This window comes from Haplochromis burtoni, unplaced genomic scaffold (genome assembly GCF_018398535.1).
Source record: "Haplochromis burtoni strain Fernald_Lab_line unplaced genomic scaffold, NCSU_Asbu1 Contig_48, whole genome shotgun sequence".
Lineage (NCBI taxonomy): Eukaryota > Metazoa > Chordata > Actinopteri > Cichliformes > Cichlidae > Haplochromis > Haplochromis burtoni.
Window position 1 is genome coordinate 1,907,928 of NW_024582409.1, and position 13,528 is coordinate 1,921,455.

Sequence of the window (13,528 nt, forward strand, 5' to 3'; positions counted from 1 at the left end):
GAAACAGTATGACTCGGCATCACTTAGAAGCGTTTTAGCAAGTTCCATGTATTTAAGTTTCTCTTTCAGAAATGGGGCTTTCCTGGGTATTCTTCCGGGATCCCCCACTTTCAGTTAGAAAATCATTTACATTTGACCAGATACCATTTTACCTGGAAGACAGCTTGTATGTATTTTAAGTTTTCTGTGGTTTCTCACCCACCATACAGACTACTCCTTCTGTTGAGTCGGTTTTCCACCTGCTGCCTGGTTCAGGGTGTTTGGCTACAGTCCCATAGATCTTAAAGTTATTAATAATAATTCCAGCATGACATCAACCTGCTTGGAAACAGTCTGGTAGTCATTACCTATGCTGACACAGTTATTCGTGTCTCATCTGACCAATTTCCAAAGTGCTATAAAGCATCAAACTCTGAAAACACGTATATGCTTACAATATAAATATATTGCAGAATTCCAACAATTTAAATTTTTAAGGGGTATCAATAATTTTGTCATTTTTAAAAAATATTTTTAGAATTTTAAAAAAGCATTTTTCACATGACAAAAAAAAATACATGCGGATGTGTATATTTTTATAATTCCAGTGCTGTTTTGGGATTAACTCGTGTCTTTGTTGTTTGAATGATTGATTGATTGACTGATGTGTGATTGATTGAATTGATTTATTTATTTTTTAATTTACTTTCTTACTTAGTTTTTAATTAGATGCATAACCAACACTTGAATATTTTAAAGACTCTTATGTGGAATGTTGTTGTGTAATGATTTATATTTATTGCTAAATGTGTTATTCCTGAGTTAACATTAGCTATCATTTACACAGTAATTTACACTATCATCCGTATAATTATTTGTTACTCTCTTGCAGGCTTGTGATATATTCCATTTGCTTCAAATGAATTTCTTAATGAGGTTTTTGTCTTTCTTTTGTACACAGGTGTAGAAATATCGAGAGCATTTAGTCCGGATTCTTCTGATTCTGGCAATGAGACCAACTCCTCAGAGATGACAGAGAGCTCTGAGCTGGCCACTGCTCAGAGACACTCAGAGAACCACCTGAGAATGCATGTAGCCATGGCAGAAGGATACCACGCCATGAGTGAGGAAAAGACAGAGGTGAGTGCGCCCAGTGACGGTGGAGCAGGAGCTATGCAGTACAAACCCCAGGAGCAACAGGAGGAGGAGGCCAAATCCTCCTCTGTCACCTCCTCACAGATATTTCACTCGAATGGCGGCGAGATGGAGCCAGAGACAATGGAAATAAAATCCGTGAGTGAATACTTCACTAAGATGCACATTGGCTCCCTAATGAGCAGGCAGAGAGGAAAACAGAGAGAGACTGAGAGCAGAATCCAGGGAGAGTCCTGCGATTCTGACAAATCAAACACGGCTTCTCAAGACTCAGCGAAGGAGGAGCTCCCTCATCTTGTTGGGAAATATAACGCTTTCACTGTGAGAGATTCCTATTACATGAACCAACTTGATCTGGGGCGAACTCATTTTAAAGACAGGCATCAAAAATGGCAGCAGAGAGTGCCTGGAAACAAAATGGCTGAGAATCTCGCTCCAGAATGTGTGAGTGACTCACAGGCTTCCCACGCAGACAGGTTGACAGCAAAGGGAGAGAAGCAGGACTTAGATGAAAGAAGCCAACAGTTAAATGCCCATCTCATCTCCCCATCCAAAGGGCCCGTCCCTGCACAGGGCGACGCTGCTTCACAGGATAATGAGCAGCAGCAAACGAAGCTTCCACAGTCGGAGCCAGATGTCTCACGGTTATATGAATACCACGTGAGCAAGCGCATGTCATCAATTCAAAGCGAAGGCATTCATTCTCTCCAAAGCTCGCAGTGTTCCTCAATAGATGCAGGCTGTAGCACAGGGAGCAGCAGCTGTGTCACCCCTATGGACTCTCCTCTTTGTGCCACAGACAATATGCATGTACTGTCCGAATCTTCGCTCAAGGGGCTGAGTTATGTCACTGCGGAGGAGAAGGCTTATGGGGCCCACGGGCAAGGGAAGGTCAGCCACCCCATGGACCCCACCCTGCTGAGGAAGATCCATGCAGCTACCAGTGCTGAGCCTGGGTTTGGAATTACACGGGACAGCAGTCACAGAATGCCCAAGATAAAAGAAACCACAGGTAAACTTAAACAGGAGGGTGAACCTCTAATCTGTAACCTGGTAAGATCAACATTTAAGACAGTTCATCAAAACAGGCAAATCTAAGGTTGAGAATTTGTTTGAAATCCTCAGGTTACACAAATTACCAAAATAACAAACAAAACTTTGCCTGACTTACTTTCAAGGCAGATGCCTATAGATAGATTTTGCTTTTATGTCAGTGATATCTTTTTCTACCCCTCATCTGTATAACCAGAAGGGAATCAAATTTTGCTTATAACACACACAGCACTAAGAGATTGAAATATATACATTTAACAAGAAGCAGTCTTACCAGTGTCTGACAATACAGGACTTCTGGGTCACTGCAGGTTTTTAATAACTTTCCCCAAACATATTTGACAAAATAGTTCGCCTTTTACTGTGATGACACTCTTTGACTCTGCATATCCGCTCAACTGTGATGACAGTCTGCTTCATGTGCTGCAGTCATTGCTGAAATTATGGAGTCAGAACAAACTTGGGTGTCTTGACACCAAATTTCTGTGGGCATCTTTTCGGCAGTATTCACGTCAGTCCACTGGACAACACACATGCTGACATTGATGTAATTGTGATATTCCATAACAGCCCAAGATATCAGTCAGGATGATCTATTAAAAACTAAACTGGATAGTCCACAGGCCTTTAAAGGCTTTCCATGGAAATACATATGAGATTTTACAGTATTTTTTAATACAAAGACTGATATCTGTGAACTGCTTGGTGTTATATGCACTTGCTGATTTTAATTTTCCTTTTAGACATTTATTATGGCTATGAGAACAACACACTATTTTGCCTGTACTTTGGACTGCAACATATAAAGATGTTTCAAAATTTAGGAAATTTGACAATCAGATCAATAAGCATAGCTACATACAAGCAGAGGTTAAAGGATAAATATGTTGTTGTTTTTATGTGTTTGAAATTACTTGCCAATATACATTGCACTTTTTTCTTAAACGAACCACTCGACATATTGGGTATTAATCTTATTCGCATTCCGCTTGCAGTAACATTACAACTGATGCTACTCTTATATCTGTTGCTTCACATCGCTTTGTTGGCTTAGCTTACCGTAAAGATCGGAGACAAGGAGAAAGTATGAATACATCTATAAGTTATTGTCCTAAATGTTACCTCTTGACTTTCTGCACTTTGTACAGCTTCATCAAACAAGAAACAAAGTATTAATGTAAGCTAAGTTTTTCATGATTGCTCATAAGTACATTTTGTTGCCTTTGGACTGAGCTTGGTGAGCCAATTTCCTTGTCTCCAAAGTCTTTTGCAATGCTAAGCTAACTAGCTGTTATGATATTCTCATATGGACTAGATTGATAATATGTCTCTATAACATTTTCCATCAGTTACACCAGGATTAAGAGATTCCTTCTTAATTGTGCACTATATGTCTTTTCTATCACTGGAACCAATAATACAGTGAGACTGAAGAACATTGTGTTAATGTTAAGGTAGATGCTTAACAGTTCTCTTTGTTTTCCTACTACCCCTAGTGTAGCTTGCACACAGCTGAAGAAGGCTGGGAAAGAGTCATCTTTAGCTCTCTGTAATGAGACCAGTACCACCACCACAATCATGTCACCTTCATCATTACAAAGTAGCACAGAGCCCAAACGGCTAACACAGGCCAGCCCTGAGCCTGACCCACACACCCTGGCTTTTCCCTCAAGCGGATCTTCATGTGACCCAACAACAGGCAGCCTCCGGAAGCTGCGAAGGGTTCGGATGCTCAGGAGGAGCTGGAGTACCTTAATGCCAGGTTCCAGGAGCTTAGAAGTACTGTTTGAAAAGACCAAAGCCATACTTACAGGGAAGAATGATAGTCGGAATTTACAGTTTCAAGATCCCCCAAAAGAGCAGATGACATTTTCTGCCAAAACCTTACCCACGAGCTTTTCCCAAGGTTCGGTTGCCTGTAATTCAACTGGTGAACAGCTGCTAAGAGGAGCCTCTCTGTTGATGCCCGAGCAAACAGCACCGAGGCTGGATACAGGTGCATGGAAGTGCCGTGGGCCGTTCAGTCACTGCTTCCTCAGGAGAAAGTCGAACACTCATGCCGGTGATGAAGATGGAGAGATAACCTCACATGATCTGCACTTTGACAGCTCAGTTTCTTTCTATGGCAAGGAAAACACTATCTTGAGAAACTACAAAGCTGAATGGAGCAAAATGGCCTCATATATGAAGAACATGAGCCTCAAAGATCGGCTTGCTCACATTAACTCAATGAAAGGAAAAACCTACAGCCTTCACACGGGGTTCGCACTTGCACGGAAGGATGCCTTAGAGATGATTGGTGTGTTGCGTTCAAGTGTAGGCCACCCTTCCAGAATTGCCATGCCTGAGGTCAGCGAGGCTGACATGGAAACGTTCGCCCAGCTGCTTCTCATGCAGGCCAAAGTGCTGAGCAGCGCCTGCAGTCAGATGGCGATGGAGTACAGTAGCCCAGAAGAGCTGCTGCTCACGCTGACGCACAGCTTCCACACTCTGTGCTGCCTAACGCAAGCCTGCATGTCACTAGTAGAAGGCCTGAGCACCGACAGTGAACGGCGCGAGGTGGTAGCCAAGGTGGATGAGGTCGTCATGAACTACGTGTGTCTTCTGAAAGCTGCTGAGGCAGCTTCAGGAGGCTCCCCCGGTGACCAAAGTGTGAATGCATTGTCACATTATTCTGCCACCATGTCTGCTATTCTAAACACACTAACTCACTCACTGAACACACTGCTAAACGAAAAAACTGTTATTTTGTCTTGATTATTGATTTCAAAGCCATACATAAGAGACATGGGTTTAACAACCAATGTGAACTGCTGTGAAAAAAATTTAAAAAACTTGCCTTGTGTATACAGTATTTTATTATGTAAAGAAACTATATGATTATACAAATAATTAAAGTTTTAAATAGATTATATTAAGGCCTATATTAAAAAGCATATGACTCTCTTCTCAAATATATTATCTAATATTACTTCATAGGGATTATTTTCAGGATTTATTGGTTTTATTGACAGCTTAACATGTAGATTGACACAAACTTATTAGTATCTTGTTTATAACTTGTAAAAAAGTACACAGCTGAAGAAATGCATACACTATATAAAGCTCTAAACAAATCGCTGCACAGGACAAGAGATGATAAAGCTGAAGTAACGCGTACAATATTTTCATTTGCTTGAGTCACTTAATTTAATGAAAACTTTACACATAAACACTGAGTACTTTCCTGTTATTTTTGTCAATGTCATTAAAGAAATTAAAACTTTTTAAAAAGTATAAATTGTTTTGTTGTCTGTTTCTGTTTCACTCTGCTCGCTCACAGTTTTGGTTTTGGTCATTACCAATCTCTCGGCTATAAAAGTTTGTTACTGAAGTTTCATTCAATAAAGCGTCTTTATTTAGTTTCAAGTGTGTTCAATAATTAATTTTTTCTACTTTTCGCTCAAGCTTTAGTGGTGAAAGTGCTTTTTGCATTAAAGATGATGATGGCCTATTTCACTTACAGTACAGGGCTGGAAAGAATGTTTTTGCACAGCTTGAGAACGAGTCACTGTGCATTATGTGTATGCATCTGAGTAAAACGAAAAAGACAACAGCCAGCAGCTCAGTGAGGCTATAAGCATAAAGGTGCTTAAATGCCAACATAGTGAACTCCTGATCAAAATTGACCTGATGATGCTCACTGATCACTTCGATTTAGGATGACATGCATGTTTATACTTGTTTTATGGCAAACAACCATCTAAACTTAAATTGCCAACCTAGTGAGCAATGAATTGAAAAAACATGAAACCAATCCATCTGTCCATCCATTGCTCAAACCATGTTCTAAACCACTTATCCAGCTCAGAGTGTTTACGCCAAACCATTTGAAATATACGGATATTTCCCAGGATACATGGAAATTTTAAAATGTTAGTTGTGCTTAAGGAAAATACAGATAATGATTGAAGTTGATCTCTGCTTCAAATGTTTAAAGCACTTCATCGGTAGTTCTCAAGACATTTTTCTATAAACCCAAATTTAACAAGAGGTATGCTGACCAACAGGAATACCTAGTATTGCTAGAATAGGTGTAGTAAATCACACCATTTCACCGTAAAGACAGACAGCTAAACAGTCTAGCTACTGTAAATCGGTAGGAACTGTACCTAAAACCACTGAACATATTTATTTATCTTAAATTTGGGCAGGTGAGACTGAATGTTAGTCATATAGTCACAGATAACAAAAAAAATATTCTGCTTGATGTTAAAATAACTTCACCACCATGTACAGTGGTAAAACCCAAACCACACCACAGGTTTCATTTTCCCCTAAAATTTAATGAGAAATGAAACTCTTCCTTTCACTGGTTTCAGTTGAATAATAACTTGTAACTCACCCAGCTGTGTTTTATAATACCATGGAATATCTGCCATACAACAAGAGTCAGAGTATTAAACCTGCTGTATCTTATTAAAGGCACCTCTTTACAGTAACAATAGCATAAATGCACCAATAAGCCTTTTCACGATGTAGTAAAAGATGAAATATTTGGATGTTTGTGGTTTGTAAGAAAGTAGGAAGTGATGCCGGCTAATTCTACACACACTAGGCTAACACAGACACCTGTTACTTTCATCGACCACCTCAGGAACGTTTGTTAGTGTTATACTTCTTTCAGTACTCCATCGAACCTGACAAGACAAGTCAGAGCTGGACTCTTTTTTTTTTGTTTTCTCACATAAATAATGTTTCTCCACCTGGTGAGTATGATTTTTATATACTCTATAGTATCAGAATTCATAAGCTGTCAAATGTAGTTTGGCTTAGAAGTGCTGTTAACTGTTGAGAAGTAGAAAATCAAATGCGAGAGAATGCTATTTCCTAATTGTACAGTAAAGTAAAGTATAATATGCTGGCCATGATTACTAAAGTTGCTGATTTTAGCGTCCCTTGTTATGATTTGCATTTATAATGTGCTGTTACAGTATTATTAGATTTCTACTAGCAAACCTTTCTCATGTTTCCGTGCAGATGTGTGTGGCACTGCTCACCCTGTGGTCTTGTCTCCCTATTTTGGCAACTGGCATCTATTACCCGAAAACTCTGCCATGTGATGTTAACGAGATCAACAATGGGAGTGAAGTGAAGGTGGACTGCACTGAGAGAAGCCTCAAAAAAATCCCCCATGGAATCCCGAGAGACACAACAAACCTGACGCTCACCATCAACCATATTCCGAGTTTAAACTCCACCTCCTTTTACGGTTTGGAGAACTTGACTGAGATTGACATGAGGTGCAACTGTGTGCCCATCAAAATCGGACCCAAGGACAAGATGTGCCTGAAGAGTGTGATAATTGAGGAAAATACTTTCAGCAGACTGAGCAATCTGCGAGCGCTGTATCTAGATGGCAATCAGCTCTACAGTATACCTAAAGGCCTGCCTTCAAATCTGATCCTTCTGAGCTTGGAAGTGAATCATATTTATTATCTTTCTAAAGCAAACCTCTCTGAGCTTAGAAATGTTGAGGTGCTTTACCTTGGTCAAAACTGCTATTTTCGTAACCCCTGCAATGATTCCTATGATATAGAAGACGATGCATTTTTACAGTTTAACAATTTAAAATTGCTATCTCTTAAATCAAATAACTTGTCTTTCATTCCACATCAGCTACCCACTACTCTGAAGGAGCTGTATCTCTATAACAATAACATTCAAGAAGTCACTGATGAAGACTTTAAAAATTTAACTAATCTTGAGATTCTAGACATTAGCGGAAACTGCCCCCGGTGTTACAACGCTCCTTTTCCATGTAGCCCATGTCCAAATAACGCGCCATTGAAAATCAGCAAGACAGCTTTTAAAAGGCTGACCAAACTAAAAACATTACGGCTGCATAGCAACTCCCTTACAAGTGTGCCTTCTGAATGGTTTGACACCACAACTGAGCTCAGAGTGCTGGACCTCTCATCAAACTTTTTAGCAAGGGAGCTAGAAATCACTGCTTTCCCAAAATTCCTGGGTAAACTAGAAGAACTTGACCTTTCATTCAACTACGAGCTTCAGAAGTACCCTCAAACGCTAAAACTGAGTTGCAGTTTCTCCTCTCTGAAGTCTCTCAAAATTTTCAGAATGAAAGGTTATGTGTTTCAGCAGTTAACTACAGAGAGTATCGCTCATTTAAAACCTCTACCGAACCTGGAGGTTGTAGATTTGGGTACAAACTTCATTAAAATGACAAAGCTTAGTATTCTGATGGAGTTGAAAAGCTTTAAAATAATCAGCCTGTCTGACAACAAAATATCGTCTCCCTCTGATGGCCAAATTGCACTTGATTCGTCCGGAGGAGAAACCTCGGACTGGTCTCCGATGTCTTCCGCTGCTGAGTACCAAAACAAAGATGTGAGAGAGATTCATTATTTCAGATATGATGAGTATGCACGAAGCTGCAAATACAAGGACAAGGAACTTGGAGTTATTACATCCTTCGTCAAAAAAGAATGCAGTCAGTTTGGCAAAACCCTGGACGTCAGCAGAAACAATATATTCTTCCTGCATTCACGATTTTTAAACCTTACAGAGCTAAGATGCCTCAATCTGTCTGGAAATGCAATGAGTCAAAGTCTGAATGGTTCTGAATTTACTTACCTGGCTAATTTACAATATCTGGACTTCTCATGGAACCGTTTGGACCTGCTCTACTCTACCGCGTTCCAAGAGCTGAAAAATCTGGTCATCTTGGATATAAGTAACAACAACCACTATTTTGAATCAGAAGGTCTGACTCACATGCTTAATTTCACTAGGCATTTAAAAAACCTAAAGGTACTCCTGATGAATCACAACAAGATCTCTACTTCCACTAACACAGAGCTGGAGAGTCAATCCCTAGAAAGGTTAGAGTTCAGAGATAACCGGTTAGATGTACTGTGGCGAGATGGGAACACCAGATATGTCAACTATTTTAAGAATTTAGTTAATCTGACTGTCCTTGACATCTCCCATAACAACCTCCCTTTTATCCCATCGGACGTATTCAGTGGTCTACCAGAGAAGCTATCTGAGCTGTATATCAAAAACAACAAACTAAAATCCTTTAACTGGAAGAAACTGCAACTTCTACACTCATTGCGAGTCTTGGATCTCAGTGGAAACAGCTTGACTACTGTTCCAGATGTGTTATCAAACTGCACCACATCTCTTGAGAAACTAATTTTACACAAAAACCAAATCCTAAAGCTTACACCAGATTTCCTCAAGGGTGCCTACCACTTGAAATATCTAGACCTGAGTTCTAATCACATCCAGTACATTGAAAAATCCAGCCTTCCAGATGATGTTCTTAATCATATGGACATGTTACTTCTGCACCAAAACAGATTCTTGTGCACTTGCAATGCCACCTGGTTTGTCACATGGCTCAACAGGACTACAGTAACCATACCTAGATTGGGCACGGATGTTACCTGCGTTGCCCCAGGGGCACAAAGAGGTCGTCCAGTCATCTCAGTGGACCTTTTGGCCTGCCAGCACCACTACCTGTCAATCATCCTCTCCACCCTAATGACTTCCCTGATCCTCATCTTGGTCACGCTGTCCATCTCCAGCCATCTCTTCATGTGGGATGTCTGGTACATCTACCATTTCTGCAGGGCCAAGCTCAAAGGCTACCGCCGCCTGTATTCCCAGAGCGCTGTTTACGATGCCTTTGTGATCTATGATAAGGAGGATCCTGCAGTATCAGAGTGGGTGACGAAGGAAATGTGCGCTCATCTTGAGGAGTGTGGAGACCGCCGACTGACGCTTTGTCTTGAGGACCGGGATTGGATGCCCGGATGCCCCCTGATTGACAACCTCTCTCAAAGCATCCACAGGAGCAAGAGGACTGTGTTTATTCTCACCAAAAAATACATCAAAGGGGGAAACTTCAAGACGGCGTTCTACATGGCTCACCAAAGGCTAATGGATGAAAAAAATGATGTTATAGTGCTTATTTTCTTAGAGAAAGTGCCCTGCAATTCAAAGTACTTGAGATTACGAAAGAGGCTGTATAAGAGGTCTGTGCTAGAGTGGCCAACAAATCCTCAAGCCCAGCCATACTTTTGGTTCAGCCTGAGGAGTGTATTAGCAACCGAAGGTCACAAACAATACAACAATCTCTTCAAAGAGACACTGTAAAGAGAACAATATGCTGGAAAATGCAGTTTCTTCTCTCTAGATTGCTTTAAATGTACTCCTGTATATGAATTATTATATGTGAATACTGAACTGTTGTAATGTGAGCAGTTTTATTATTAATGAAATATTAATAATTAATGATGTGCTAATTTTAAACTCTGTATTCAAATTATTTGGGAAATTCATTGGCACTCTTTGCGATGCCAGTGGGGGATTCTCAGACTCAGTTGGCAATGAAATGCAACATACCATGAAAGAAGGAAATGAAACAGACATATTTGTTCAATTCACACGCTGCTCCCCCCCACAGCTCATTCTGCTGTGTACAACAGTCCCCTTCCTTATTTTGATGGGTGTATGTGAGCATGCAGAGATGTTTACACGGCTAATTTGACTTGATGATATACAAGACATGCACCTTATAGATTTTTAGCAACTTGTTGTGGGTTTTTTTTTTGGTTTTGGGTTTTGTTTTTTTTTGTTTTTTGTCTTTTAACCACTACCACTTATTTTTAAATGGTAGAGGAGAAAATCTGAATTCAAGATTGTCATTCAGGGATTAATACAGTACAGGCGCAATGGTAAGTTACTGAGTGTGTGTATAGTTACTTTTAACTTACTTATCAGAATAATCTGATTTTCTGCATTCTGATGTTATCTTTGATGATTTTGTCATTTTATGATTTTGTGCCAAAACTTTGTATAGATATATCTGACTCCAAAAACCCAGACTGATCATTTTATTGTGTTTTGCTTTTAAATCTGTTTTGCTTGTTTGGAAATGTGTTGACATATTCAATTAAAAGGTATAATAAAACTTGCCAGCCAATGTGTAGAAAAACATCATGGCATCATTATCATATTCATCATTATCGGCATTTTATTTAACTTGTTTTAGAAATCAGCACTTGGCGATCTTGAGAACACAAGCTATGAAGCCACACTTTATCTTAAACTGTCAAAGATACATTTAGCAGTCAAGACTTTCTTTTCGGTAGCACTTTATAATAATGTCACACTATTAAGCATTATTACGGTGTTAGTAAAGTATTAGCAAGTGCTTAATTCATCATTTATACATCACTGCTCTTCCTTAGTATGCCGATGCAGATATGTTTATCCATCTGTTACTGTTATGCCATGTACAGCTATCACTGCTGGACATGGTGAAATCATGTACAGCTATAATTGCTACTACATAGCTGCTAATAGTAATCATAATCAAAGTAGTGATAATATACCTGTATTTATAAATGGCATAACAGGAGAACTGATGCTATATAAATGATGAATTAACCACTTGGTAAAACCTTAGTAATACCTTAATAATGCTTAATAATGTGACATTATTTTAAAGTGATGCCCCTTTTTTTAGGTATTTCAATTCAATAAATTGCACAGGTATAATGAAGACATGGGACAAATGTATTTAGAAAATTTATGGGATACTGTATGTCACTTATCACTAAGTATGTGACGTGCTCCCATGAAAAGTACTTTAACAACAACCTGAAAGATTTTTGATATCTCCTATTTTTAAAATTATTTCTAGGCTGGTAATTGTATATTTTACATGTATCGTTTTACATTTCATACCCTTACTTGCTGTTTTGATAAGTAAAAGAAAGAACAAGATTTTTTTTTCTTACTAGACTTCCAACCTACTGCCACCTGCTGCAAATAGGACAGGTTTACAATTTTTTCAAGATTGCTTTACAATCTCAGTGTCTTTTCCCTAGCTGATATTTTAACATGTCAAAACAGGAAAAGCAGTGGTGTAATAAATAACTGTAATAACATTATTAAGGGCTCTATTCGGTTTAGGTATATATAGTTTAAGTCAGTAGACAAAAAAGTTTTACAAAAAGTTTGGAAACCAGTAATGCACAGAAAAAATTACATAGATTTTTATCCATTAATATGTCACATAAGGAGTGAATAGAGTGAAGTCGAGGAGAAGTGCTCACTGCATCACAGGAAGGCCCACAGATGTCCGAGCCTGGTAGGGATGAGGGAGTGAATTTGGGTCAACCTTTAACAACTGTCAGTAGATATATTAACAATGTAATATTAATACACTTTGCTTTTTGGGAAGTCTCGTAATCCATTACATGAAAATGAGTTATGAAGTTGCATATTTATTGCAAATTTAAAAATTTTTAATTTATCAATCTGAGACTTTTAGTCACATCTAAAATATAAGCTTTAAGCCGATTCTAAAAGCAAACCTAATCTGCAGACCAATATCACTGTATTTTGTGAACCTCTAATTGACATGATAAAAGTGTTATAGTAATATAATATATAACATTATATATAGTACAAATAGTGTTCTTTTATCTATTTTTTTACCACAATAATCATGAAAAAGTGTTATAATTTTGTACAAGCCCTTTTATAAGCTTAAGGTTATTTCATTCAACTGATTCCATCATTTTTCCACAGATTACCAAATGCTGGATGCTGTTGTTCTATCTGTGTTACCATTATGAGATCATGCCAGCTGCATTTACACCTACCTGGATGACACGGCAGTTCCCTTGTGATGTTATATCCAACAAAACATCAAATACAGTCAAATTTGACTGTAAAGGCCGCCATCTAGAGGAAGTACCAGAAGGGATAACCAGTAATGCCACACATCTCGACTTATCAGAAAATTTTATTAAGAGTATTAAAGATGAATCATTTTCTAAACTGACAAATCTGACTCAGCTCAATCTCAACTGGGCAAACAAATCCAAGGACGGTTATGGATGCAGACTATTGAACATTCCTGCAAATGCTTTCAAAAATCTCACAAAAATCAAGCAACTGGAACTGAGCGGCAACTGTCTGACTGAAATTCCACGCAATCTCCCCCACAGTGTGGAAACACTTGAGCTAGAAATTAACAAGATTAGCTTGGATAAATTACATGACAACAGTTTTCTTGGTTTAAAAAACATAACAAACCTGTTTCTATCTAAAAACTGCTACTTCTGGAATCCCTGTGGGAAGTCTGTGGCTATTATGGAAAAACCCTTTCAAATACTGGACAAACTGAATGCTCTGAACTTGTCTTACAACAACTTAACACACGTTCCTAAAGGACTACCCCAGTCAATTACAATTTTAGGTCTGGATTCCAACAAAATAGAGAACATATCTAAAGATGATTTCCAGGGGTTGCTAA

At 38.8% G+C, this 13,528-nt stretch overlaps 3 protein-coding genes across 6 annotated transcripts in view; all 3 read left to right on the forward strand.

Moving 5' to 3' along the window:
* Positions 1-5,463, forward strand: part of frmpd4 (FERM and PDZ domain containing 4) — a 43,281-nt gene extending 37,818 nt beyond the window's left edge. For all 4 annotated transcript variants that reach the window (XM_005921377.2, XM_005921378.3, XM_014333325.2 and 1 more), the window contains 2 exons: positions 941-2,146; positions 3,689-5,463. In XM_005921377.2, coding sequence (XP_005921439.1) covers positions 941-2,146; positions 3,689-4,944 — 2,462 coding nt within the window. In that variant the 3' untranslated portion in view covers positions 4,945-5,463. The remainder of the gene's footprint in view (positions 1-940; positions 2,147-3,688) is intronic.
* A 126-nt stretch (positions 5,464-5,589) lies between these two features.
* On the forward strand, positions 5,590-10,353 carry tlr7 (toll-like receptor 7). Its single transcript, XM_042220422.1, has 2 exons — positions 5,590-6,935; positions 7,207-10,353. Exons 1-2 carry the CDS (start codon positions 6,921-6,923, stop codon positions 10,351-10,353), a joined length of 3,162 nt encoding a protein of 1,053 aa, XP_042076356.1. The 5' UTR covers positions 5,590-6,920.
* A 22-nt stretch (positions 10,354-10,375) lies between these two features.
* Positions 10,376-13,528, forward strand: part of LOC121814443 (toll-like receptor 8) — a gene marked incomplete at its 3' end in the record, with an annotated part of 10,378 nt that continues 7,225 nt past the window's right edge. The window contains 2 exon segments of the mRNA XM_042220423.1: positions 10,376-10,934; positions 12,799-13,507. Of these exon segments, the coding sequence (XP_042076357.1) occupies positions 10,932-10,934; positions 12,799-13,507 (712 nt within the window).